This window comes from Rattus rattus, chromosome 18 (assembly GCF_011064425.1).
Source record: "Rattus rattus isolate New Zealand chromosome 18, Rrattus_CSIRO_v1, whole genome shotgun sequence".
In the NCBI taxonomy this organism is placed as follows: Eukaryota; Metazoa; Chordata; class Mammalia; order Rodentia; family Muridae; genus Rattus; species Rattus rattus.
In genome coordinates this window covers 38,172,115-38,197,087 of record NC_046171.1, presented here as the reverse complement: position 1 = coordinate 38,197,087, position 24,973 = coordinate 38,172,115, and the positions used below count along the sequence as shown (strand labels likewise).

Genomic DNA, 24,973 nt, shown 5'->3' with positions numbered 1-24,973 from the left:
CTAATTAGTTAAGCCTAAGAAGTCAAAGGGCCCCACGTGCCAACTGAGCTGTCTTGCTTTCAACGCTCGCCCGAAGCTTGGGAAGCAGATTCGAAGCTAAGTGGTAAAGGGCCATAGGCTCTGTCAACCAAAGCCCAAGGTTCAAACCAAGGCAGAGCTGAAGCCCCAGCCAAGGCTCCCACAGGTGTGCAGGCCCATGTGAAGGTTCTGCTAATGGAAAGACAGACAGACTGCTGTGACACACCTACATATACACTATTTGCAGATGACCAGTGTCTTATGCTGTTTTAACAAATAAACTTAAGGCAAGAAATTAATTAATTAATTAATTTTTAAAATCTAACTAAGTAAACATTGATCCTAATCGTCCATGAACGTTGTTTTGCAACTGTCAAAAGAATTATACATCTATACAATTAGATGTCACTAAAGGCTACCTAAATAATTATACGATATTTCATACCAATTCTCGAGTTAAAAATAATAAGACTGCTGCCATCTAAATGACATTTTTCTACTTTTAGAACTCAACTTTTAGAAACAAAATATACTAGAGACCAAATTCATCCTCAGTTGTAAATATGTCTGATATATTCACAAGTGAACAGAATCTTAACTACTTTGGGGATCAGTTACTAGGCAGAAAACTGAAAACACTCAAAGTAACATTGTGCACCTGCTATAATTATTCATTCTCAAAATTATTTATTCTCAAAAGTGTCTTTGCTTAAGCAATAAATTATGTTATCACAAATTATGTTATCTGTATTGAGCAATAAACACATCTCTTATCATTCCTGAACCTCCAAATGTGTGTTTTGATGGATGCATATACCCATTGTTAAGTGATTAAATCATGCTGATTTAATCAACAGATTTGTAGAATTACTCCTCCTGTTCACCTAATATACCCACTTCTCTGCCTGGTAATGATACCACTACCTTTATGTATTGAAGATTTTGCATTCCACATATGGATAAGACCATGCAATGATTCCGTTGGGGAGACAAAGTTAAGTATTAACAATGTCCTCTATTTCATGCATATAGTTGCAAATGGCAGGACTTTTCTCTACGATTGTCTAGTATTCCATTGTGAATATTAACATATTTTTTTTCGGAGCTGGGGACCGAACCCAGGGCCTCGAGCTTGCTAGGCAAGCGCTCTACCGCTGAGCTAAATCCCCAACCCCCATATTTTTTATTGATTCATTCATTGATGGATTGTTATATTGACTCTATCTTATCTGTCGCAAATAGTATCAAAATGAATGTAATAATCTACCTATTTTTGTATTGCATTGACTTCCTTTTCATTGGGTATATATTCGGAAATGGAATTGTTGGACCCTACAGTGTTAGGTAGAATTTTTTTTACTGGTTTCCATAATGACTATATTCGTTGGGTGACAAAACTTCCTCTGGGAAGAAGCAGTGCACACATGTTCTCACCCCAGATAGGAAACCCAGGACAGACCAAAGTACAGTTCAGATATCACCAAAGTCTCATTGGTTTTGGCTTTGGTTTTGGCTTTGTCTCATCCATCAACAAAAGCAACATCATACATCAACAAAAAGTTTTTGTAGGCAGGCGTGGTGGTGCAAGCCCTTAATCTCAGTACTCGGGTGGTAGGGGCAGGAGGGGCTCTATTAGTTGAAGCACAGCCTAACCTTCAAAGTGAGTTCCTGCACAGCTTGGTCTATTACACAAAGAAACCCTGTCTCAATAAACAAAAACAGAAACAAAAAAAGTTCTTGTGAATTATATGTCATATACCATGCAGTTAAAATTTAAAATTAAAAAAAAAAAAAAAAAAAGCAGATGAGGGGGACGCGCTCTGAATCCCAGAACTTGGGAAGCAAAAGCAGACTGATATCTATGAGTTAAAACCCAGCCTGATCTACAAAATGAGTTCCAGGACAGCCAGGGCTACATAAGATTTTGTCTCAAAGTTTGGAGCAGAGACTGAAGGAATGGCCATTTAGAGCCTACCCCACCTGGGGATCCAGCCCATATGTATACAGCCACCAAAACTATACAATATTCATGGAGCCAAAAAGTGCATGCTGACAGGGGCCTGATATAAGTGTCTCCTGAGAGACTTAAACAAAGCATGACAAATACAGAGGCGAATGCTAGCAGCAAACCATTGATCTGAGAACAGGGTTCCCTTGGAGGAATTAGAGAAAGGACTGGAGGAACTGAAGGAGCTTGCAACCCCATAAGAACAATACCAACCAACCAGAGCTCCCAGGGACTAAACCACTACCCAAAGATACACATGGACAGACCCATGGCTCCAGCTGCATACATAGCAGAGGATAGCCTTGTTGGGCACCAATGGGAGGAAAAGTCCTTGGTCCTGCCAAGGCTAGACCCCCTAGTGTAAGGGAATGTCAGGGTGGGGAGGGGAGAAGCAGGGGTAGTTGGGGGGGAACACCCTAATAGAAGGGGGAGAGGGGAAGGATGGGTGGTTTATGGACAGGAAACTAGGAAAGGAATAACATTTGAAATGTAAATAAAGAAATAGCCAAAAAAAAAAAAAAAAAAGAAAGAAAGAAAAAGAAAATTTAGAAACAAGGGGGGGGAAAAAGAAATGTTTGACATTCTCAGTCATCAAGGAAATGCAAATCAAAACAACCCTGAGATTCCATCTCACATCAATCAGAATGCTTAAGCTCGAAAATGCAGCTGACAGCAGGTGTTGTTGAGGATGTGGAGAAAGAAGGCCACTCCTCCACTGCTGGTGGAACTGCAAGCTGGCAATACCACTTTGAAAATCAGTCTGGTGTTCCCTGAGACAATTGGAAATAGTGCTACCCGAAGACCCAGCTATACCACTATTGGGAATATACCCAAAATATGCTCCAACATATGACAAGGACACATGCTCCACTATGTTCATAGCAACCTTATTTATAATAGCCAGAAGCTGGAAAGAACCTACATGTCCTTCAGCAGAAGAATGGATACAAAAAAGTGGTACATTTACACAATGGAGTACTACTCAGTGATTAAAAACAATGACTTAATCAAATCCACAGGCAAATGGATGGAACTAGAAAATATCATCCTGAGTGAGGTAATCCAGACCCACATCAAAGGACATACACTCTGTGTGCTCACTGACAAGTGGATATTAGCCCAAAAGCTCACAATGTCTATAATACAAACCACAGACCACATGGAGCTTAGAAGGAAGGAGGACCAGGGTGTTGATGCTTCAGTCCTGCACTGAGGACAGAACAGGATGATCATGGGAGATAGAGGGAGAGGAGGACCTAGGAGGAAGAAAGGCAGGGGAGGAAATAAGAGGGCCAGTATCAGGAACTAGAGATGTAAGTGAGGTACAGAGGTACAGGAAAGCAAACAAAAATATGTAGCAAGGGTGATTGAGGAAATAACCACTGGAGAGTTCTAGACAACAGGGAAATGTGAGGCTCCCAGGACCCAACAGAGATGCCTTTAGCCAAAATGTGCATCGAATGGGGAGATAGATCCTGTAGAGAACACCTCCAGTAGATAGGCACGGCCCCAGTTGAAGGATGGGGCCACCCACCCATCTCAAAGTTTTTAACTTTCTGTCTAAAAGAAGAAAAGGGACAAAAATGGAACAGAGACTGAAGGAAAGGCCAACCAGGGACTGCCCCACCTAGGTATCCATCCTGTCTGCAGACACCAAACACATCATTGTTGTAGTGGTCAAGAGGCTCTTGCTGACAGGAACCTGGTGTGGCAGTTCCTTGTGATGCCTGGCCAGCAACTGACCAATGCAGATGTAGATGCTTGAAGCAGTGGACTAGAGAAGCAGAGGGGAATTGCAACCCCATTGGAAGAACAACATAGGCTGGACTGACCACCCATGTCTCCCAGACTAAACCACCAGCCAAGGAGTTTACCTGGTGGGATCCATGGCTCCAGATACATATGTAGCAGAGGATGGTCTTGCCTGACAGCAGTAGGAGGGGAGGCCCTTGGTCCTGGGGAGGTTTGATGCCCCAGCATAAGGGGATCCTGGAGGGGTGGGGCAGGAGAGTATGGCTGGGTGGAGGAACCCCCTCGTATAGGCAAAGGGGAGGGGGAGGAGGGTGGGGGATAGGCGGTTCAGTGGAGGGGTAACTGGAAAGTGAGGTATAATCTGAGGTGTAAATTAATGGAATGAATAATAATTAATAATAATAATAATAATTAATAAGAAAGAAAGGATGGAAGGATGTTAATTGGGGGAGGGATGAAGGGGAGGAGAGATCAGGGGAGGTGAGTGGAAGGGAAGGGGAAGGGGAGGGGAGGGGGAGAGAAAGGAAGGGAGAGGAAGGGAAGGTGAAGGAGGGGACTTGCAGATCCCCTAGAAAGAACTTGGGGATACCAGGATGCCCTTCTACTAATTAAGAGCCACTGTTCTACCACACACTGGGGTAGTCTGGCAAGCAACAGATCTTGGCAGCAAAGCCCCCAGTGATGCACCTCACCCAACCAGTTGCAGATGCAGATGATGCAGCAAACTCCAAACAGGATTCTCTAGAGTCATAGAACTTACAGAATGTCTCTATATACATTTAAAAAATATATATTAGAATGACTTACAGTCTGCAGTCCAGTTAACCCAATAATGGGCAACTGTGAATGGGAAGTCCAAGAATCTAGTAGTTATTCAGTCCTTGAGGATAGGCATTTCAGCTGGGCTTGTGTAGAAGCGAGAATCCTGGGGTAGGTTCCAACAGATGTGCTGGCAAGCAGGTGAAGAGAGTGAGTCTTCCTTCTTCCAAAGTCCTTATATAGGCCACAAGCAGGAGGTGTGGCCCAGATTACCAAATGAAAAGTGTGCACCACCACGCTTGGACTTAAACTGCTCTTTACTTGGGACTCGCTCAGTCCCAGGCTGGCCTTGAACTCAGAGATCTGCTTGACTTTATCTCCTGGGATTAAAGGTATGTACCACGCCTGGGCCTAAGACTTTCGCCTCCACAATGTCTCAAGATCTGGATGAAAAGCATGTGTCTGCCCCAATTGTTTGCAAGGTATATAACTCTCTGTTAGAGTCTGCTCAGGGTGAAAAGTTCTCAGGGAGAACTTTCCCTCGGGATGGAGGTCCTCCAACTCAATGACCAGACCGAGACCACAGGATGCAATCAGCAAGAGGATTTGGTTTATTGTCGGGATACACAGGCACAGGCACCTGTGGGCGCTTCAGTCACTCGGGGGACTGGCGCGCCCCACGGAACCAAGGATGGGCTTTTTATAGGATTCTGGGGAGCAGAAGCAAGCATACAGAAGCAGATGCATGGTTACAGGGATATAATTGGTGGATTCTAATGTGGCAAGGGTTCAGCCCGGGGGCAAGTTTCCTAGCTACCTTCCTGGAACATAACGACTGACTCGGCCCCCCAAAGGTTTAGCCCGGGGGCAAGTTCCCTAGCTACCTTCCTGAAACATAAGACTGACTCGGCCCCCCACCAGGGTGTGGGACCTCTCCCGGGGCTTTTCTCATTGTCAGGCGCTCAACCGCAGTCGTCCTGTTGCCATGTCTTCAACCATACACATCCTGCTTGGCAGCCGCTGTGTACTCAGTGTTCTAACCTTTCTCTGAACCAGTCATCTTAAGTACAGCCTTGCAAAATGGCGTTACTGCTGCTAAGCTGGGGTCTTTCAAGGGTTGTCTCCCCTTGAAGTGAGATGACCCCAACATGTCAGAATGATTAAACTCCTCGTGCTTTTGCATCGATCACTGCCTCCGTGAGTCTCATTCAAGAGGTCCTGGAAGAGGTTCAATTTGGACCTCACAATAGTTCATTACAGATGTGTCAGGTTGACAACTGGGAATATCCATCACACATTTCTCCTCCCCTTCCTACTCCATAAGGATGAGATACACTTCATGTTTTCCATTTACTTTATGAGGCTGTGGTGATGAATCCAAATAAAGTGTGAAACACCAAAGCAACTATCATTTCTCATTGGTTTGCTCATTTTCCAGCTAGCTCTAGCAGTGGCTTAAGCCTTCTCAGCTCTCCTTCCCCAGAGAAATATTTTCTTGCCAAAATATTCACTTTAGTGTCCAATTCTTCATTACTAGTGAAGTGCTGAAAATTTAGAGAGAAATGACCTTTTCTAAAAAACAAAAATTTCAAGTGCTGGAAATATTTGAAGTCACTGATCTGTGATATCTTAATACCCTCACAACGATTTATCAAGATGTATATGTATCAAAACGTATATGCTTTTGAAATGTAATTATCATTAGGGTTTCCATGAGGTAAGGTCAATTCATAAACTAAGCTTGTTTCCAAAGTATCCTGATCCAAAACACATGGTAGTTAAATACGATGTAGCCCCTTCCCAAGAAAGGAGGAAAATCAGGCTACTGTTTCCTTCATCCAGAACCAGCCTGGGTTACATAAGGCCATGTATCAAATAAAAACAAAACGAGCCTGGTTTTCCATTTCAAAACGCAGCCCCTGTAGTGGGTAGCTGTCTCTTTAGCCCCAGGTGTGTGACCACTCTGGCCTGCAGCCTCCTATTCTCTGCCTCATTGTCATCCTTTCCTCATTTTTCCTGTCTCATTACCCATTAAAATGGACCCTTCTGTCTCTATGGGAAATGGGGTTTCCTTGTGCACCTCTTCTAACAGCTGTCCTTTTAGATCTGGTAAGCTTTACAAAGAAAATCTTTTCTGCACTTAGAATGTGTAGGATATCCTACTTCTACATTTTCCTTAGAGACAAGACATAGAAATACCAGGGATGCTTAGAGTCTACACATAGGTGACAGCTATGGGTGTCCTGTATATGTACTCCTATTGCTGTTCACCTCACTCCCAATTTCTCAATCCTGTACATTTCATTATAAGGACAGAAAACACAAACCTCTGGGTCATATTGACTTGTATTATACCTGAGCTGTACATGCATAGTAGGAACTGATATGTAATTCCTCATTCATAGCAGGGATTTGTGCAGGGGGTGAGACAGGGATTTTTATTTTTATGCTCCCACCATTAGCAGTCCCACAGAACTTTTTTAAGATGGGATTTCTCTGTGTAGCCCTGGCTGTCCTGGAACTTGTGTTGTAGATAAAACTGGCCCCAAACTCGGAGATCTGCCTGTCTCTACCTCCTGAGCCCTAAAGGATTAAAGGAATATGCCACCACTACCCAACCAATAGCAGGGCTTCTTAAACAATTTCCATTACTGAACACTTTTCCCTCAGGAGTTTTTTCATCTTTATTAACATTTATGAATTGTGACAACTAGTGAACTTTATTATGACATTTAGTGCATTTATTGTACTTTGATCCCCTTCATTCCCCATCATCATATCCTGCACCCTTCACTGTTCCAGTTCACCCACTTCCAACCTCTTGCTATTTTCATGCATATCTCTAATGTTTTTAAGTACTATTCTTATATGTATATAGACATATGAACTTATATGCAACCTGTGGAATCCATTTGGTGTTATTCGTGTGTTTTAGGGGTAACTACTTGAGATTACATAATGACTTAGTGGGACTATTCTTTAGGAAGACTAATGCAGACATTAGTTGCCTGTAGAGCCTTACCCCTCATCTAGAGCTCCATCCTTCATCATGAGGTGGAGCCTTAATGGGTTTTCCTAAATCACATTATTACATCAGTTGGTGTTTTATTTGTTCAGGCCTTGTTTTGGCTAATGTTGAGTTCCCCAGTTCGGTTCTCACAGAAGACTTCCTGATCCTCTGGTTCTTACAATCCTTTTGTCCCTTCTTCCACAATGTTCCCTGAGCCGCAGGGTTAGGTGCAGATGTGAGTGAGGCAGGGCACCCTACTGTGTGTTGTCCTCTGCATTGTGACCAGTTGTGGATTTTTGTCATGGTCTCCATCTGCTGCAAAGAGAAGCTTCTTTGATGAGGAATGAGAGCTACACTCTACAGTGGGTATAAGAATAATTGTTTAAACTGTAGTTAGAAATTTTACTGTTTTAAAGAAGTGTCAGTCGTAGGCTTTCCTCTAGGTTCAATGGCCTCACCAGTTATGGATCGTTTCCTGGGCTCATAGTATCCAGCATGAATCTGTGCTTATTATGTAGACCTTAAATCCATTTAGACAGCTGGTGGTTACCTCCCTAATGTATTTATTTATTTATTTTTACACTCCATATTTTATTCCTCTCCCAGTCCACCCCCACCAGGGTTCCATATCCCATACCTCCTTCCCCCCCAAAACTCCTTCAAGTCTCCACAAGGATGTCCCTACCCCAACCACCCCACCAGACCTCTAAACTTCCTTGGGCCTCCAGTCTCTTGAGGGTTAGGTGCATCTTCTCTGAAAGAACCCAGACCCAGGAATCCTCTGCTGTATATGTGTTGGGGGCCTCATCTCAGCTGGTGTATGCTGCCTGGTTGGTGAGCCAGTGTCTGAGAGATCTCAGAGGTCCAGGTTAATTGAGACCGCTGGTCCTCCTACAGGGTTGCCCTCCTCCTTAGCTTCCTCCAGCTTTTCCCTAATTCAACCAGAGAAGTCAGCAGCTTCTGTTTGTTGGTTGGGTGCCCATATCTGCATCTGACTTTTTCAGCTGCTTGTTGGGTCTTTTGGAGAGCAGTCATGGTAGGTTACTTTTTGTGAACTTTCAGTAATGGTGTCAGGTCTTGGGGCCTCCCCTTGAGCTGGAAACCACTTTGGACCTGTCGCTGGACCTTCTTTTCCTCAGGCTCCTCTCCATTTCCATCCCTGCATTTCTTTCAGACAGGAAGAACTGTGGGTCAGAGCTTTAGCTGTGGGAGAGCAACCCCATCCCTCACTTGATGCTATACCCTACTGATTTTCTGATGGAGACGGATTCAATAAGTTTCCTCTCCCCAGTACAGGACCTTTCATCTAGGGTCCCCACCACTTGAATCCTGAGAGTCTCTCACTTCCCAGATCTCTGGTACATTCTAGAGGGTCTTGCCAACCTCCTTCCTCCTAAGGTCACCTGTTTCCATTATTTCTACTGGCCCTCAGGGCTTCAGTCCTTCTCCCTCCCACCCAATACCAGATCATGTTCCCCTATCCCCATTTCCTCCCTTGTCCCTCCCTCCCCCATTGTGGTTGCTTTCTTCTCCCTCCCAAGTGCAACTGAGGCATCCTCACTTGGGTCCTTCAGCTTGTTGAGCTTTTTGAGTCCTATGGACTGTATCTTGGGTATTCTGTACATTTTTTTAGCTAATATCTACTTGTTAGTGAAAACATACAGTGCATGTTCTTTTGGGTCTGAGTTACCTCACTCAGGATGACATTTTCTAGCTCTATCCATGTGCCTTCATTTTTATTGAATTCTAGGAAGTCTTTCATTTCTTTCTTTCTTTCTTTTTTTTTTCCAGAGCTGGGGACAGAACCCAGGGCCTTGTGCTTCCTAGGCAAGCACTCTACCACTGAGCTAAATCTCCAACCCCCTTTCATTTCTTTCTTTACTTCTTCCATGACTCAGAGATCACTGAGTAGAGAATTGTTTAGTTTCCAAGAGTATGCAGACTTTCCAGTGTTTCTGTTGTTGTTGAAGTCCAGCTTTAATTGATGGCGGTCTGATAATATGCAAGGCATTATTGCAATTTTCTTGTTCCTGTTGAGGCTTGCTTTATAACTGACTATATGATCAATTTTGGAGAAGGACCCATGAGGTCCTGAAAAGAAGGCGTATTCTTCTGTGTTTGGCTGATATCATTCTATAGATGTCTGTTATTTCTATTTGATTCATAATGTCTATTAGTTTTATTATTTCTCAGCTTAGTTTTTGTCTGATCACCTGTCAATTGGTGAGAGTGGGGTGTTGAAGTCTCCCACTATTAATACATGGGGTTTGATGAGAGATTTAAAGTTTAGCAATGTTTCTTTTACAAATGTGGGTGACCTTGTGTTTGGGGCATAAATGTTCAGAATTGAGATATCATCTTGGTAGATTTTTCCTTTGGTGAGTATCAAGTGTCCTTCCTTGCCTGTCTCTTTTGATTAATTTTGCTTGAAAGTCTATTTAATTAGATATTAGAATGGTTATTCCAGCTTGCTTCTTGGGTCTGTTTGCTTGAAAAACCTTTTTCCAGCCCTTTACTCTGAGGTACTCTATCTTTATCAACGAGGTGTGTTTACTGTACGCAGCAGAATGATGGATCTTGTTTTTGCATCCATTCTGTTATCCTGTGTCTTTTTATTGAGGAATTGAGTCAATTAATGTTGAGAGATTATTAATTAATTGTTAATTCCTGTTATTTTGATGTTTGTGTGATATTAGCATGTGTGTATATGTCTGTGTGCATGCGCACGCGTGCGTGCATATGTGTGAGTCTGTGTGTGATTTCTTTGGTTTTGCTGGTATGGAATTATTTGTTTTCTGTGTTTTCTTGGATGTAGTTTTCCTTCTTGAGTTGGAGTTTTCCTTCTAGTAATTCCTGTAGGGCTGGATTTGTGGATAGATACTGTTTGGATTTACTTTTGACTTGAAATATCTTGTTTTCTCCATCTATGGTAATTGAGAGTTTTGCTGGGTATAGTAGTCTAGACTGGTACATGTAATTTTTTAGAGATTACAAGCTATCTGTCCGTGACTTTCTAGCTTTTAGAGTCTCTGTTGAGAAGTCAGGTGTGATTCTTATAGGTCTGTCTTTGAATGTTACCTAGTCTTTTTCTCTTACTGCTTTAAATATTCTTTCTTTGTTCTGTAAATTCTGAGTTTTGATAATTATGTGCTGAAAGAATTTTGCTTCTCTGCTCTAATTTGGGCCCTATAAGCTTCTTATGTGTTTATAGGCAACCCTTTTTTAAGGTTGGGAAAGTTTTCTTCTATAATTTTGTTGAGAATGCTTTCTGGACCTTGGAACTGGGACTCTTCATTTTCTTCTATTCCTATTATTCTTAGGTTGTCTTTTTGTGGTATCCCAGACTTCCTGGATGTTTTGTGTCAGGAATTTTTTAGAATTTAACATTTTCTTTGACTGATATATCAATTTCTTCAATTGTATCATCTATGCCTGAGACTCTTCCATCTCCTGTACTCGGTTGGTGATGCTTGCATCTGTAGTTCCTGTTCTCTTTTGTACTGGCTGGTTTTGTGAGTCAACTTGATACAAACTGGAGTTATCACAGAGAAATTAACCTCCTTTGAGGAAATACTTCCATGAGATCAAGCTATAAGGTGTTTTCTCAATTAGTGATCAAGGATGGTAGGGCCCATTATGGGTGGTGCCATCACTGAGCTGGTCTCCCTGTGTTCTGTAAGAAAGCAAGCTGAGTAAGCCATGTGAGGCAATCCAGTAAGAAGCACCCCTCCGTGGCCTCTGCGTCAGCTTCTGCCTCCAAGTTTCTGCCCTGTGAGTGTTCCTGTCCTGACTTCCTCGGTGATGAACAGCAATATGAAAGTATAAGCTGGCTCTAAGATCAAGAATCGACAAATGGGATCTCATAAAACTGCAAAGCTTCTGTAAGGCAAAGGACACTGTGGTTAGGACAAAACGGCAACCAACAGATTGGGAAAAGATCTTTACCAATCCTACAACAGATAGAGGCCTTATATCCAAAATATACAAAGAACTCAAGAAGTTAGACCACAGCGAGACAAATAACCCTATTAAAAAATGGGGTTCAGAGCTAAACAAAGAATTCACAACTGAGGAATGCCGAATGGCTGAGAAACACCTAAAAAAAGAAATGTTCAACATCTTTAGTCATCAGGAAATGCAAATCAAAACAACCCTGAGATTTCACCTCACACCCAGTGAGAATGGCTAAGATCAAAACTCAGGTGACAGCAAATGCTGGCCAGGATGTGGAGAAAGAGGAACACTCCTCCATTGTTGGTGGGATTGCAGACTGGTACAACCATTCTGGAAATCAGTCTGGAGGTTCCTCAGAAAATTGGACATTAAACTGCCTGAGGATCCAGCTATACCTCTCCTGGGCATATACCCAAAAGATGCCCCAACATATAAAAAGACACGTGCTCCACTATGTTCATCGCAGCCTTATTTATAATAGCCAGAAGCTGGAAAGAACCCAGATGCCCTTCAACAGAGGAATGGATACAGAAAATGTGGTACATCTACACAATGGAATATTACTCAGCTATCAAAAACAACGACTTTATGGAAATTGTAGGCAAATGGTTGGACCTGGAAAATATCATCCTGAGTGAGCTAACCCAATCACAGAAAGACATACATGGTATGCACTCACTGATAAGTGGCTATTAGCCCAAATGCCTGAATTACCCTAGATGCCTAGAACAAATGAAACTCAAGACGGATGATCAAAATGTGAATGCTTCACTCCCTTCTTTAAAAAGGGGGAACAAGAATACCCTTGGCAGGGAAGAGAGGCAAAGATTAAAACAGAGACTGAAGGAACACCCATTCAGAGCCTGCCCACATGTGGCCCATATATATCACGCCACCCAATTAGACAAGATGGATGAAGCAAAGAAGTGCAGAAGTGTAGATCGCTCCTGAGAGACACAGCCAGAATACAGCAAATACAGAGGCGACGTCAGCAGCAAACCACTGAACTGAGAATAGGACCCCCGTTGAAGGAATCAGAGAAAGAACTGGAAGAGCTTGAAGGGCTCGAGACCCCATATGTACAACAATGCCAACAACCAGAGCTTCCAGGGACTAAGCCACTACCCTAAAGACTATACATGGACTGACCCTGGACTCTGACCTCATAGGTAGCAATGAATATCCTAGTAAGAGCACCAGTGGAAGGGAAGCCCTGGGTCCTGCTAATACTGAACCCCCAGTGAACTAGACTGTTGGGGGGCGGCAATGGGGGGGGTGGGGAGGGAACACCCATAAGGAAGGGGAGGGGGGGGATGTTTGCCCCGGAACAGGGAAAGGAATAACACTTTCCCGAAATGTATATAAGAAATATTCAAGTTAATAAAAAAAAAAAAAAAGAAAGTATAAGCTGAATAAACCCTTTCCTCCCCAATTTGCTTCATGACAACTGGGTCATGATGTTTTATGTAGGGATGCAAACCCTGACTAAGACATGTTCCCTAGGTCTCCCATCTTCAGGAATTCCTCGTTTTGTGTTTTCTTTATTGCTTCTATTTCCACTTTCAAGTCTTGAACAGTTTTATTTATTTCCTTCACTTTTTAACTGTATTTCCTGTATGTCTTTAAGGGATTTATTTGTTTCCTCTTTAAAGACCTCTGTTTGATTGTATTTCCCTGTATTTCTTTAAGGGGTTTATTCATTTCATTTACTCTTTAAAGGTCTTTATCATCTTTATAAGATTGAATTTTAGGTCATTTACTTGTGTTTGAGTTGTGCTAGGATATCCAAGGTTTGCTGTAGTGAGATCGCTGATCTTTGGAGGTGTCATGTTGCCCTGGTTCCTGTTGATTTTGTTCTTTCGAGGGCCATTTGCTATCTAGATGGTTTAGTCCCTAGATGTTCTTGTTGTAGTAGGTACTGGGAAAGGGGTGAACCTCGATAGTTTTGGTGTGGCAGGCCTCTGATGGATATCCTAGGACTGTAAGGTTCTAAACCTGCAGTTCTATATGGTTCAGGAGCCTCTAGACCAATGAAAGTGGGTAGAGTCCAAGAAAACTCAGAGAGATAGAATGAGGTGAGAAGGAAGGATGGGCAGGAGAAAAGTGTGAGGGAAGAGGAGGAGAGTGGAATGGAAAGGAGGTCTATGAAAATAACCAGCTCTAACTTGAGTCACCATCAAGTGCCAATGACATTAGGCCACTGTCAAGCGAGTTATACTTAGTCTCCCCAAGTAAGCCATCATTGTTTCGCTGTGTGGTACCAGACCCTAAGCAAAGCCAATGACAGTCAGTAGGATGAGGAGTAGATTAGGATTAGGATCAAAGATGGCACACCTTTAATGCAGATCTAATCTGGGCCACACCCTCTGCTGGAAGCCTATAGAAAGGACATGGAAGAAGGAAGCTTTTGCTCTTTGACTGCTTGCCATGCTTCACTAACAAGTCCATTTCTTCACTAGCACTAGAGCCAACTGTTTGGGATTCCAGCATATAGTGAAGACCAATTGAGACATCCAGCCTCCTGGACAGAGCAACTACTGGGCTTTCTGTCCATAATAAGCTATTGTTGAATTAGGTGGGTGAGCCTGTAGTTATTATAATAAATCCCCGTATATAAAGAGATTTATTCTATAAATTCTATTACACTAGAGAACCCAAATTAATACAATCTCCTGCAGTTATCTTATTGCTCTAGCTAAAACTAAAAGTACTGTATTGAATGGTTAATAAGAGAGGGGACAACATTGTCTTGTTCCTGACTTTAGTACAAGTGCTTTGAATTTCCCTCCATTTATGTTAATGGCTGTGGGCTTGCTATAAATTGTCTTTAATGTGTTGATGCATGTCCGTTGCATTCCTGGTCTCTTCATGACTTTTATCATGAGGATTTTATCTTAGAATTTGTCAAAGATTTCTACATCAAATGAATAATCATGTAGCATTTGTCTTTCAGGTATATTTTTTTTTCAATTTATGTATGTTGAACCTGCATCTCTGGGATAAGCCAAATATTGTGGTAGATGACCATTTTTTTTTATATGTTCTTAGATTCTGTTTGCAATTTTTATTGAAAAAAATTATAGGTGTGTTGTGGTCTATGAATTTCTTTTTTTGTTACATCTTTATGTGGTTTTGGTATCAGTATAATAGGGCTTGCAAAAAAAAAAAAACAGGAAACATTGCTCAAGTTTCTATTCAGCATAGTAATTTCAGTAGTATTGGTATTGTTCTGCTTTGAAAGTCTGGTAGAATTCTGCTGTGAAGCCATCTGTGTTGCTGTAAAATTATAAAAACAAATGGTTTTCTTTGCCCTCACTAGATCCGGCTCCACAGTGCCCCAAGATATCCAGTAGATACATTGCCAGAAGCACACATCCCAGTTCTGTGGCGGCCCACGTACTCTCCCAAAGTCAAATCGCCACAAGAAAGTACACACAACACAATAACATCTGATCCAATTGATAAGATATAATTGCCCACCTAAGCATACAAAGCCTGTACACAACCATCCCTTAAGAACATTCATAACACCCTATAAATGTACAGCATGGAATCTTTTTTTTTTCAATATTTATTTATTCTATGTGAGTATACTGTAGCTGTCATCAGACACACCAGAAGAGGGCATCAGATCCCATTACAGATGGTTGTGAGCCACCATGTGGTTGCTGGGATTTGAACTCAGGACCTCGGGAAGAGCAGTCGGTGCTCTTAACCACTGAGCCATCTCTCCAGCCCTACAGCATGGAATCTTAAAGTCAGCTTCCATGTTCTCTCTCTGCGGCTCTCCCAGTCTCCTCCCCTCCTTTCCGTTTCACTCTCCTCCTCTTCCCTCAAACTTTTCTCCCGCCCATCCTACCTCCTCATCCAATGACAGGCCCCATTCTATCTTGTATCTGCCTCATCTGTGTGACATCATCCCACACATCTGTCCCTGGGTCTTTTTCCTGTTAGGAGGAAAGAACCCTTATGATTCTCTGAATTTCCTTGGCGTTGATTGTATTGTCCCCTTTTTAGCTACAATTTTATTAATTTGTACCTTCTCTGTGTGTCTTTTAATTTGGTTACCTGTTTGTCAATCCCGTTGATTTTCTCAAAGAAACAACTCTTTGTTTCATTGATTCTCTGTATTGTTTCTGCTGTTGTTGCTGCTTGTTTGATTGATTTTAGCCCTGAGTTTGGTTATTTCTTTTTGTCTGCTAGTTCTTGTTGTTGGGTGTTATTTCTTCTTGTTTTAGCTTTCCCAGGTGTGCTGTTAAGGTGCTAATATGACGTCACTCCACTTTTGTTTTTGGGGATTTTTTTGTTTCTTTGTTTGTTCGGTTGGTTTGGTTTTTGTAGACACATACTGATATAAACTTGTCTCTTCAAACTGCCTTTAATAGGACCTATTAGTTGGGGTAGGTTGTATTTTCATTTTCATTCAATTATGAAAGGTTTTTAATTCCCTTCTTGCTTTATGTCTTGTCTTCAGTACTAAGTAGTTCAGCTTCCATGAGTTTTAAACTCTTTGTCATTCTTACTGTTGGTATCCAGCTTTAAAATGTCATAGTCAGATAGGATACCAGTTTTCTTGTATCAGTTGAGACTTGTCTTGTGCTCATGCATGTGGTCAATATTGGAGCAAGCTCCATGAGCTTCTGAAAAGTTATAATTGTGTGTCTGGGTGAAGAATTCTGTAAATATCTGCTAGATTCATTTGGTCTAGTATCTCTTTTAGCTTCAGCATTTCTCTGTTTAGTTTTGTCTGGATGACCTGTCTATTGGTGATACTCATTTTAGCACTGAGTTTGGATATTTCTTTCTGTCTACTATTTTTGTTCATGGGTGTTTTCATTTTGTTATAGTCCTCCTAGGTGTGTTATATTCCCAGGTATGGGATATTTGAAGTCACCCACTGTTAGGGTGTAAGGAACAATATGTGATTTTAACTGTATTTGTGTTTCTTTTATGAACTTGGGTGTTCGAATTATAGATGTTTAGAATTGTAATGTCCTTTTAGTCAACTTTTCCTTTGAGTATGTAGTATCTTTTCCTATATCTTCTGATTAGCTTTGGTTTGAAGTATATTTTGTCAGATACTAAAATACCAACACCTGCTTCCCTCTTGGGTCCATTTACATGGAAAATATTTTTCTGACCTTGATGTTAGTGTGGTTTCTCAGATGCAGCAGGATGATGGGTCCTGTTTTCAAATCCAGTTTGTTAGTCTGTGTCTTTTTATTGAGTAATTGAGATCATTGATGTTGAGTCCAATAAGCAATGTTTATTGATTGCTATTATTTTGCTTGATATGTGATTCCCCTCTTTTTTTTATTTGTTGCTCCAAGAATATTTCTTGTGTTTCCTGTGGTGGTTAACCTCTTGAGGTTGAAGCTTTTCTTTTATTACATTTTGTAGGCTTGGCTTTATAGGTACATACTGCTTAATTTGGGTTTATCATGAATTTTTTTCTTTATCCATTTACTGTGATAGTTTTGTTGGGTATTGTAATGTGGGCTGCCATCTGTAGTCTCTTAGAGTCTGCAGCACATCTGTAGAGATCCTTCTGACTTTCAGAGTCTCCACTGAGAAGTCAGGTATTCTTATTCTAATGAACCTTTCTTTATATGTGACTTAGTTTTTTTTCCTTGCATATTTATCCTTTCTTCTGTATATTTAGAGTTTTGTTTATTTGTTTATTATGTAGCATGGGTAATTTCCTTTCTTTTCCAGTCTATATGAAGTTCTATTGGTTCCCTATACCCTTTATGGGGTTCTAAATGCTTCCATCACACTGATAGACACCTCCTTCTTTATATTTGAGTTATATTGGAGAAATTTTCTTCTATGATTTTGTTAAAAAAATACATTTTCTCTGCCTTTGATCTGGGTTTCTTCTCCATCTTCTATTCCTATTACTCATATATTTAGGGTTTTTTGTTTTTTGTTTTTTGTTTTTGTAGTGTCCCAGATTACCTAGGTGTTTTGTGTCAGTTTTTTCTAAGATAATTCATTAGAGTTATATATCTCAACTTTTTAAAGATTTATTCATTTATTATCTATAAGTACACTGTAGCTGTCTTCAGACACACCAGAAGAGGGCATCATATCTTATTACAAATGGTTGTGAGCCACCATGTGGTTACTGGGATTTGAATTCAGGACTGCTGAAAGAGCAGTCAGTGTTCTTAACCACTGACCCATCTCTCCCTCTTGGGTCAGGATTTTTTTAGACTTAGGATTTTTCTTTGATTCAGTTATCCATTTCTTCAACCTTATCTGCAATACCTGTAGGTGAGGCATACCCCTGAGATTTTTATTTGAAATAACTAAATTTTCTTTTCCAGTTTTATTTCAGTAAGGATTTTCTTTAGTTATTCCATTGATTATCAAATTCTAATTGCATGTCTTGAATTGTTTTTATTGTTTCATTCAACTGTTTGTGTTTTCATAGACTTCATTAAAAGATTTATTCATATCCTCTGTAAAGTCCTTGAATGTCTTCATAATAGCAATTTTGAAAGTCCTTGGTTTGTTCATCATTTAAGACCTACCACAATAGAGCTGCCGGCTTCTGGTAGAGGCATATTGTCTTAGCTGTTCATATTTGTGGTTTTGTGGTAGGATCTATGCTTATAGAATTGAGAGTCATAGAAGGCTTTGTGACAACCCCTATGTGTAAACTTAGATTTTTAAAACCTACTTTCATTAAGGTTTCTCAAATGCTTTGACCCCCCCCTGCTAGCCCACCATCCAAAAGTAGGAGAAAAAAGATGGTAAATAGGACAAGGGGATATGGACCTGTTTAGAAGTAGTTCTTTGGGGTGATTCCAGCCTCTGTCTGTCAGGATAGCAGCAGTCCAATTTGGTAGTGTCAGGATTTATACCCTCTGCCTCAGCAAAATACCACATGACTGGATCAGATGGCAATCAGAAATGTCTACTTCACCCACCACCACCCTACTGACCCCACTCCAAAAATGTAACACCCTAGACCAGAACCCATGAAAGAGAACTCTTAAAAATTGTGATGATAAGGATTCTGAAGTATAGCTCTTCACATTCATGGCTTCTGCTAGGGGGATAGAGGGGAAAGACTAGGCTCGGTTCTCTTTAAAACTGGTAGTTTGACCATGCTCTAGAGAGAACATAGACAAATTGAACTTGTGGGAGGTTGGGTTTTTCTTCTTCCTTCTGGTGGTGGGGTGGGGGGATCATGAGTGTGGCAGGCAGACCTGGAATGGCTGGGAAGTGAGTGTAATCTGGGTGTATTATGTGAAATTCCCAAATAACCAATAAATGTATTATGTTGGAAAAAATTACCAAGCCCTCCACAAGAACACAATTCTAATCACCATGGCCATTCCATTGGGAGTGTCCAACAAGGAGTATGAGTTGTTGGTTCAAATTAAATTTATCTATTCTTGTATTCCTATCAGGAATAGTAAGCCACTATGTCTATCTTGTGTCCTTATTCTATAATAGAGGAATGATCTTAAAGAATAAACAAAATAGATGAATGAAATAGCTGTATTTGCCTCTGTAAAGCTCTGGTATGGATAAAGACAAGGAAGCTGGCTAATATAATAGATTCCGTAAGTGTTACAGTAGAGAAAAATGCATGGTGCTCTATGGCAGATAAAGAGTACTTCAAGCAGGTACTTGAAAGGTGTTATGAAAAAGTGGAATATAAGTCAAGGCCAAATAGATGAGAACAAAGAATTCATAGAAAATAGATAAGCCATAGAATTTTCTTAAGCAACAAAACAAAACAAAATCTCTGGTTACATGAGTGTTCATCCAAGTACAGTTTCAAAAGTCCAAAGCAGAGGAATGAAGCTAAAAACAAAAAGGCTGGGTAGAAAGCTGATGCCCAAATCCAAGTAGGTAATGACAATGGCTATAAGATAATAGCAAAAGAGGGGCTGGAGAGATGGTTCAGTGGTTAAGAGCACTGGCTGCTCTTCCAGAGGTCCTGAGTTCGAATCCCAGCAACCACATGGTGGCTCACAACCATCTATAATGAGATCTGATGCCCTCATCTGGTGTGTCTGAAGATAGCTATAATGTACCTATATATAAATAAATAAATCTTTTTTTAAAAAAAGATAGTAGCAAAAGAAATTTTTAAAAAAAGACATAAGGGTTTCCCAAGACTTAACAGACCTTGCCATTATTTAGAGGAAGAAAAATGGATCAAAAGTGAATATGGACTGGAGGATGGGCTCAGAGGTTAGAAGCACTTGCTGCTCTTGCAGAGGACCAGGGTTTAATTCTCAGCACACATGTGGCAGTAAACAACTGTCTATAACTCTATCCAGTGAGACTCAATGCCCTCTTCTAACCTCCATGTTGCAAACACATACTCACAGGCCTAACAATCAAGTATATATATATATATATATATATATATATATATATAAAATAAAATAAGCTGGGGGTGGCAGCACATACCTTTAGTCTCAGCCCTCAAGAGACAGAGGATGGAGGATCTCTCTGAGTTCAAGGCCACCCTGGTCTACACAGTAAGCACCAAGAAAACCAGGACTACATAGAGAGACACTATTTCAAAAACAAAGCAATAATAATAATAATAATAATAATAATCTATTTTATAAGGGTGAATATGGGATTTCTGAGATAGATTCAGAGACTCAAGCATGAAATTTGATTTTACAGTGCTAGCGAGCTAAGTACCTCTGTAACAACCACAGTCTCAGAGGTCAGGAAAGGGATTTGGGATAGCCATGGACTTAAAGCTGATTATCATACAAACATAACTAACAGCTGGGAGTCAGAGGCTGGGATGGCCCATTAAAAAGCTGTGTAAAATGAGGAAAGGGGTGGGGGGCTTAGACAGAACCTCAGAAACAGCAGCATACAAAGGGGAAAGCAATTGGAGGGTGTGCATGCCGGGCCTTGAGAAGAAAGCTCTCTGCAGCCAACCACACCACTCTTCTTCTGAAAGCTCTAGTGGGCTCAAGCAATTCTGATAATACTTAGTGGGCTGGCCTAACTAGGCCAGGCTTGGACGCCAGCACAGTGAATGAAGCCAGAAAAAGCCATTGTGGGACTTCCAGGAGCCCCGGGAATTGGACAGAGATCTAAACCCTAAATGGACAAAGACAAGTGGAAAAATAAATGTTATGTGGCAAGTGGAAAGGACAGTGGGCCACACACACTGCAAACAGAAGTCAGAGCAGATCTTCTAGTCAGAGGACACAAAGCCAGATGTGAGGGACGGTGTGAGGGGGCCTGCGTGTCTACTGAGATCATCGAATCTGTGTAATTAATCACCACACACCATTCTCACACAACACCTCTCCTGTCCCCTGGTAACTCTTAAAGACATTAACATTTTATAAGTATCTGCCACTTCACTGAGACAGACTTCCTTGACAAACACTTAATAATGAACAATGTATTAGAAAGGACACCATGGCTTTGTCATTCCTGAATGAACATAATGACGGTTTTAATAATCTTTTGCAAAATTATCTCAAGTTCCTATGTCTTCTAGAAAAAAAAAGTCTGATTATATTAAGGCTACTAAGTAATTGGCAAATTTTAGGGTAACTAATATGTAAAAGTAAATATATATATAGATATAGATATATATATATAGATATATATAGATATATATATATACAAATATCCACCTATACATTCATTTCAAGATTTTTTTACCCACAGTGCTAAAAGAGCAAACTTCAAAGTCTCAATATGTAGAGAACTTTGTTGTGAAATGTCCAGAACCCTTACTCATAGATTAACCAGAGTGATACTGCTTTAATTAAATTAATAAACCTGAAGAAGATAGTATCAGGTGACTAGGAGAGCACGTCAGGCATTAAAAGGGGGGGTTTAAAGTATAATTTTTCTTCAGGATTGGATTAAATAAGCCTAATGGTCTTTGGTGTCAGAGTTGATTAGAAAACAACAGTTTACTGTTCCAGTTAAATGTGGAAAGACTTCTAACCTCTTCTTTCTGGGCGGGCGAAACCAGCAGGAACATCCAGAAAACCAATGCCTCCCTGTAGGTCAATTGCCTCGCAAGACTGAACCTCCTGGGAATCTGCGTGGCACAGCGCCATCTACTGTGGGGCTTTAGAACTGCAGCTCCCGACTCTGAGGCACGGTCCTCTGGGTGAGAACAGCAATGATTTTGCCTGTGAGAGCTTTTACAAGTGCTATTAAAAAAAAAAAAAAAAAAGATGAAAATTAGAGATTACCATGGATGCATTTAGATCCATAGGATGCAGATTTGAACAATTAAATTAGACAAGAAGTTTCCTTGCTGTGGGGAAATCGGTTTGTAAAACTGGTGATTACTTTCTTGGCATCACAGAGAACAGACAAACATTCTGGAGGTTGTTTTCTTTTTTAATCAAATCCCAGAGCATACAATTCTAATTAGGATGACTGAATTATGTATATGTAGGAGAAAGGGGGAATAATTCATGTAGGTCTGTTTTATTTATAAAAGAATGTTCGCATGGCTCTCTTCATGGCTACGGTCAGACATCAATGATTTAAAGGCAAGCATTCCACTTGGCTCAGTCTCTCCTTCTTTCATGTAGGTACCTAACCTCCAGCCAGTCTTCTGCAACAATAATGCTACAGAAGAGGGGAGATGCATGATACTGAACCATCACAAGAAGCTTTTTCAGCTGAGTTTGGAAACAGTACAGATAATAAACACGGCGAGAGATTTGGATGGGATGCATAGTACATTCGACTTGCCAGATCACCAGAACTACCCTAGTCCCTGGTGGCCTTCAGATGCTAGCTGTTTGCAAGCCATGCCTTGTGCACACAGGCTTGGGTACATAATAACACTGAGCTATTCCCTGCCAGCCGGGGCCAGAGAAGCTCTATGCATCAAGAGTTTGAAATGTCGCAACTCCAAGCATTGGATCCTAATGTGGCAGGGACCATTTTGGAAAACAAGTATCTGGAGAGAATTTAAGATGATCCCTTGAGCAGGTGAGAAGAAAAAGAGACACCAGAGTCATGAAAGGGCATGAGGAAAAGAGGAAGGATGGAGAGAAAAAAGAAGGTGTTCTTTTGCTTACTCTTGGTCTTCTCCTCCAAAGGTTGAGAGAACTCTTTTATGACTCTTTAAGTTAATGTCAATGTAGAAGGTTGTTATGTCTGAGGCTTCAAAAGCCAATTTTACTTCAAGACCCACAAGGATGACTTACTAGTGCGAGAGAGATGGCTCATTGGTTAAGAGCACTGACTGCTATTTCAAGGTCCTGAGTTCAATTCCCAGCAATCACATGGTGGATCACAACCATCTGTAATGAGATCTGATGCCTTCTTCTAGTGTGTCTGAAGGCAGCTACAGTCTACTCTCTGTCTGTCTGTCTGTCTGTCTGTCTCTGTATCAAGGCAGACTTACTCTCTGTTTAGGAAGGGGGCTATTGTGTTTTGTTTTGTCTTTGATTCGGGGTCTCACTTTATAGTAGCAGTTGGACTGGAACCTGCTGTGTAGACCAGGCTGGCCTCACAGTCTCACAGGGATCTGTCTGCTACTGCTTTCTGAATGCTGGAGTGAACAGTGCTTGTCACCATGCCTGGCTGAAGAATGGCTTACCCTTAAGCTTTCAGATCCACTAGTGCTTAAGAAGGAAGAACACTGCACAACTTCTGAGCTCATCAGTTCCTGCTCTTCAGTTCCCTGCTAAGCCTTCCAGAACATGTGAGCTCCATCTGAGATGGAGGATGTACCACACCTCTAACAAGACAACCACTGCCTTCACCATGTGGACAAGACCACGTTTGGCATTGCGGAAAGAATGAGCAATGTTTTGTTTAACAAAGCGAAAAGCAAACAGAATTAATCACCAGGTAAGTGTCAATCAATATTTTAGGATTGCATCCTCGGTGCAGGGTTTTAGATCTTCCCTGAGATGGCATTAGCATTGTCATAGAATCAAATGCCCTGTTGCCAAAAGCTTTTTAATACAGCTGACACAGAGACAGACAGACAGATGGACGGACGGATGGATGTACAGACAGATGGACAGAGACAGAGAGAGGTTTGTGAAAGAGTCAAGTCTTCCTTATCTTCTGAAAGGATGCTATAAAGAATAAAACCAAATGAAATATAAACTGTGTTCCTTACTTTGAATTTCCTGCCAATGTCATACTTGGATAAACTCATCCAGAAGCCAAGCCTTGCCCTACTTTCCTTCCTCTCCACAGGAGCTCACCTTGTATGGGTACCAAACCCCCTACCACCTTCATCACCATCACCCCCGGCTTCCATGGCAGCTCCACGCTCCACATCCACTTATGACCCTTTGTTAGTCAAATGCATCACTTCCTAGCCCTTGGTTGAATTTATCAGCAGGTTTACTATTGTCTCTAAGTTAAACACCACAATATGACTTCTTTGGGAAGTTTTTCCTGAGCCCAAGCCTTGAATAAACCATCTCCTGGTGCCATGTCCCTTCCTTTGGAATACTTGTCAATATGTAACTATCCTTATCGAGTACTTTATGAGACTGTCGATTCATATTCTTTTTCTTATTCAACTATGAGTTTCATGAGGAGGAGACAGGTTTTTGCTTGCCATTACCTGTTGGTCACCTCACCAGGGCTAGCTCCGTGGGCGAGCATCATTTGCAATCACCTGGAGGAGCTTGGAAGGGCATCGTGTCTGAGTTATTGCTCTGCTACCCCAGTCTTAAAACACTTTACCTTCGAGCAAGAGGCTCCATCCTTCCATTCCGCATGACGACCTGCAAATTATGTGGGCTATTTTGTAATTAGCCTAGTGCTTGACACAAGGAAAGAATTCAATAAATTGATCTTCCATGTTTAATTACACACAAATTACCGCATGCATGACTATGTGGTCAGCCTTTAAAAGACACAATTTCATGTGTAACAAGAATGCTTGTCAAAAAATAGCCGTCTTTTGCTAACTTGTCAAATGAGGATATCATAACATACTGAAAACACTGAATTAACACATGGAGGATAACTAAAGCCCTTACCCTCCCTTAGAAAGATTGCAAATCCAAGTTTTTTGGGGGGTTATATAGACCTGGTATTATGATTTTCAGTAATCATAAGGAAGGTTTGAGAGAATGCTGGTATAATTGTGTCCGGAAGACCATTCAGTGGTGGCAAAGCTGAAGTCAGGCCTGTCCCATGATTTGGTTTTCCACTGAAGCTTCTTAGCAACCATCAGACACATTTTAACATTAAACTCCTTGATTAGGTCAATATCAGATGTTTGTTCTGATGACTTCTTGTTGGAAGTTTAGTAGTCAAATTAGAGGTTTTATTAAATTTAAGTTAGAAGTAAATTAAAACTATGAGTTCAGTATACATGGTGAAGAGTTTGGTTTCTAGGAATCCCTTGTGAATTATGTGATCCAGGGCGATGTACTTAACCTCTTCAGACTCATTCTCCCCAGATGTAAATGGGGGGAAGAGATTATAGAGGTTTAAGAATTGGCATGTGTCTTTCAACA

The 24,973-nt window shown here is 41.1% G+C and overlaps 1 protein-coding gene across 1 annotated transcript in view; it reads right to left on the bottom strand.

Annotated features, from left to right (window-relative positions):
- Positions 1-24,226, bottom strand: part of Rfpl4b (ret finger protein like 4B) — a 28,140-nt gene extending 3,914 nt beyond the window's left edge. Inside the window, exons 1-2 of the mRNA XM_032888463.1 lie at positions 24,192-24,226; positions 21,463-21,673 (exon numbers count right to left, since the gene is read on the bottom strand). Of these exons, the coding sequence (XP_032744354.1) occupies positions 21,463-21,673; positions 24,192-24,226 (246 nt within the window). The remainder of the gene's footprint in view (positions 1-21,462; positions 21,674-24,191) is intronic.
- Between the last annotated feature and the right edge of the window lie 747 nt (positions 24,227-24,973).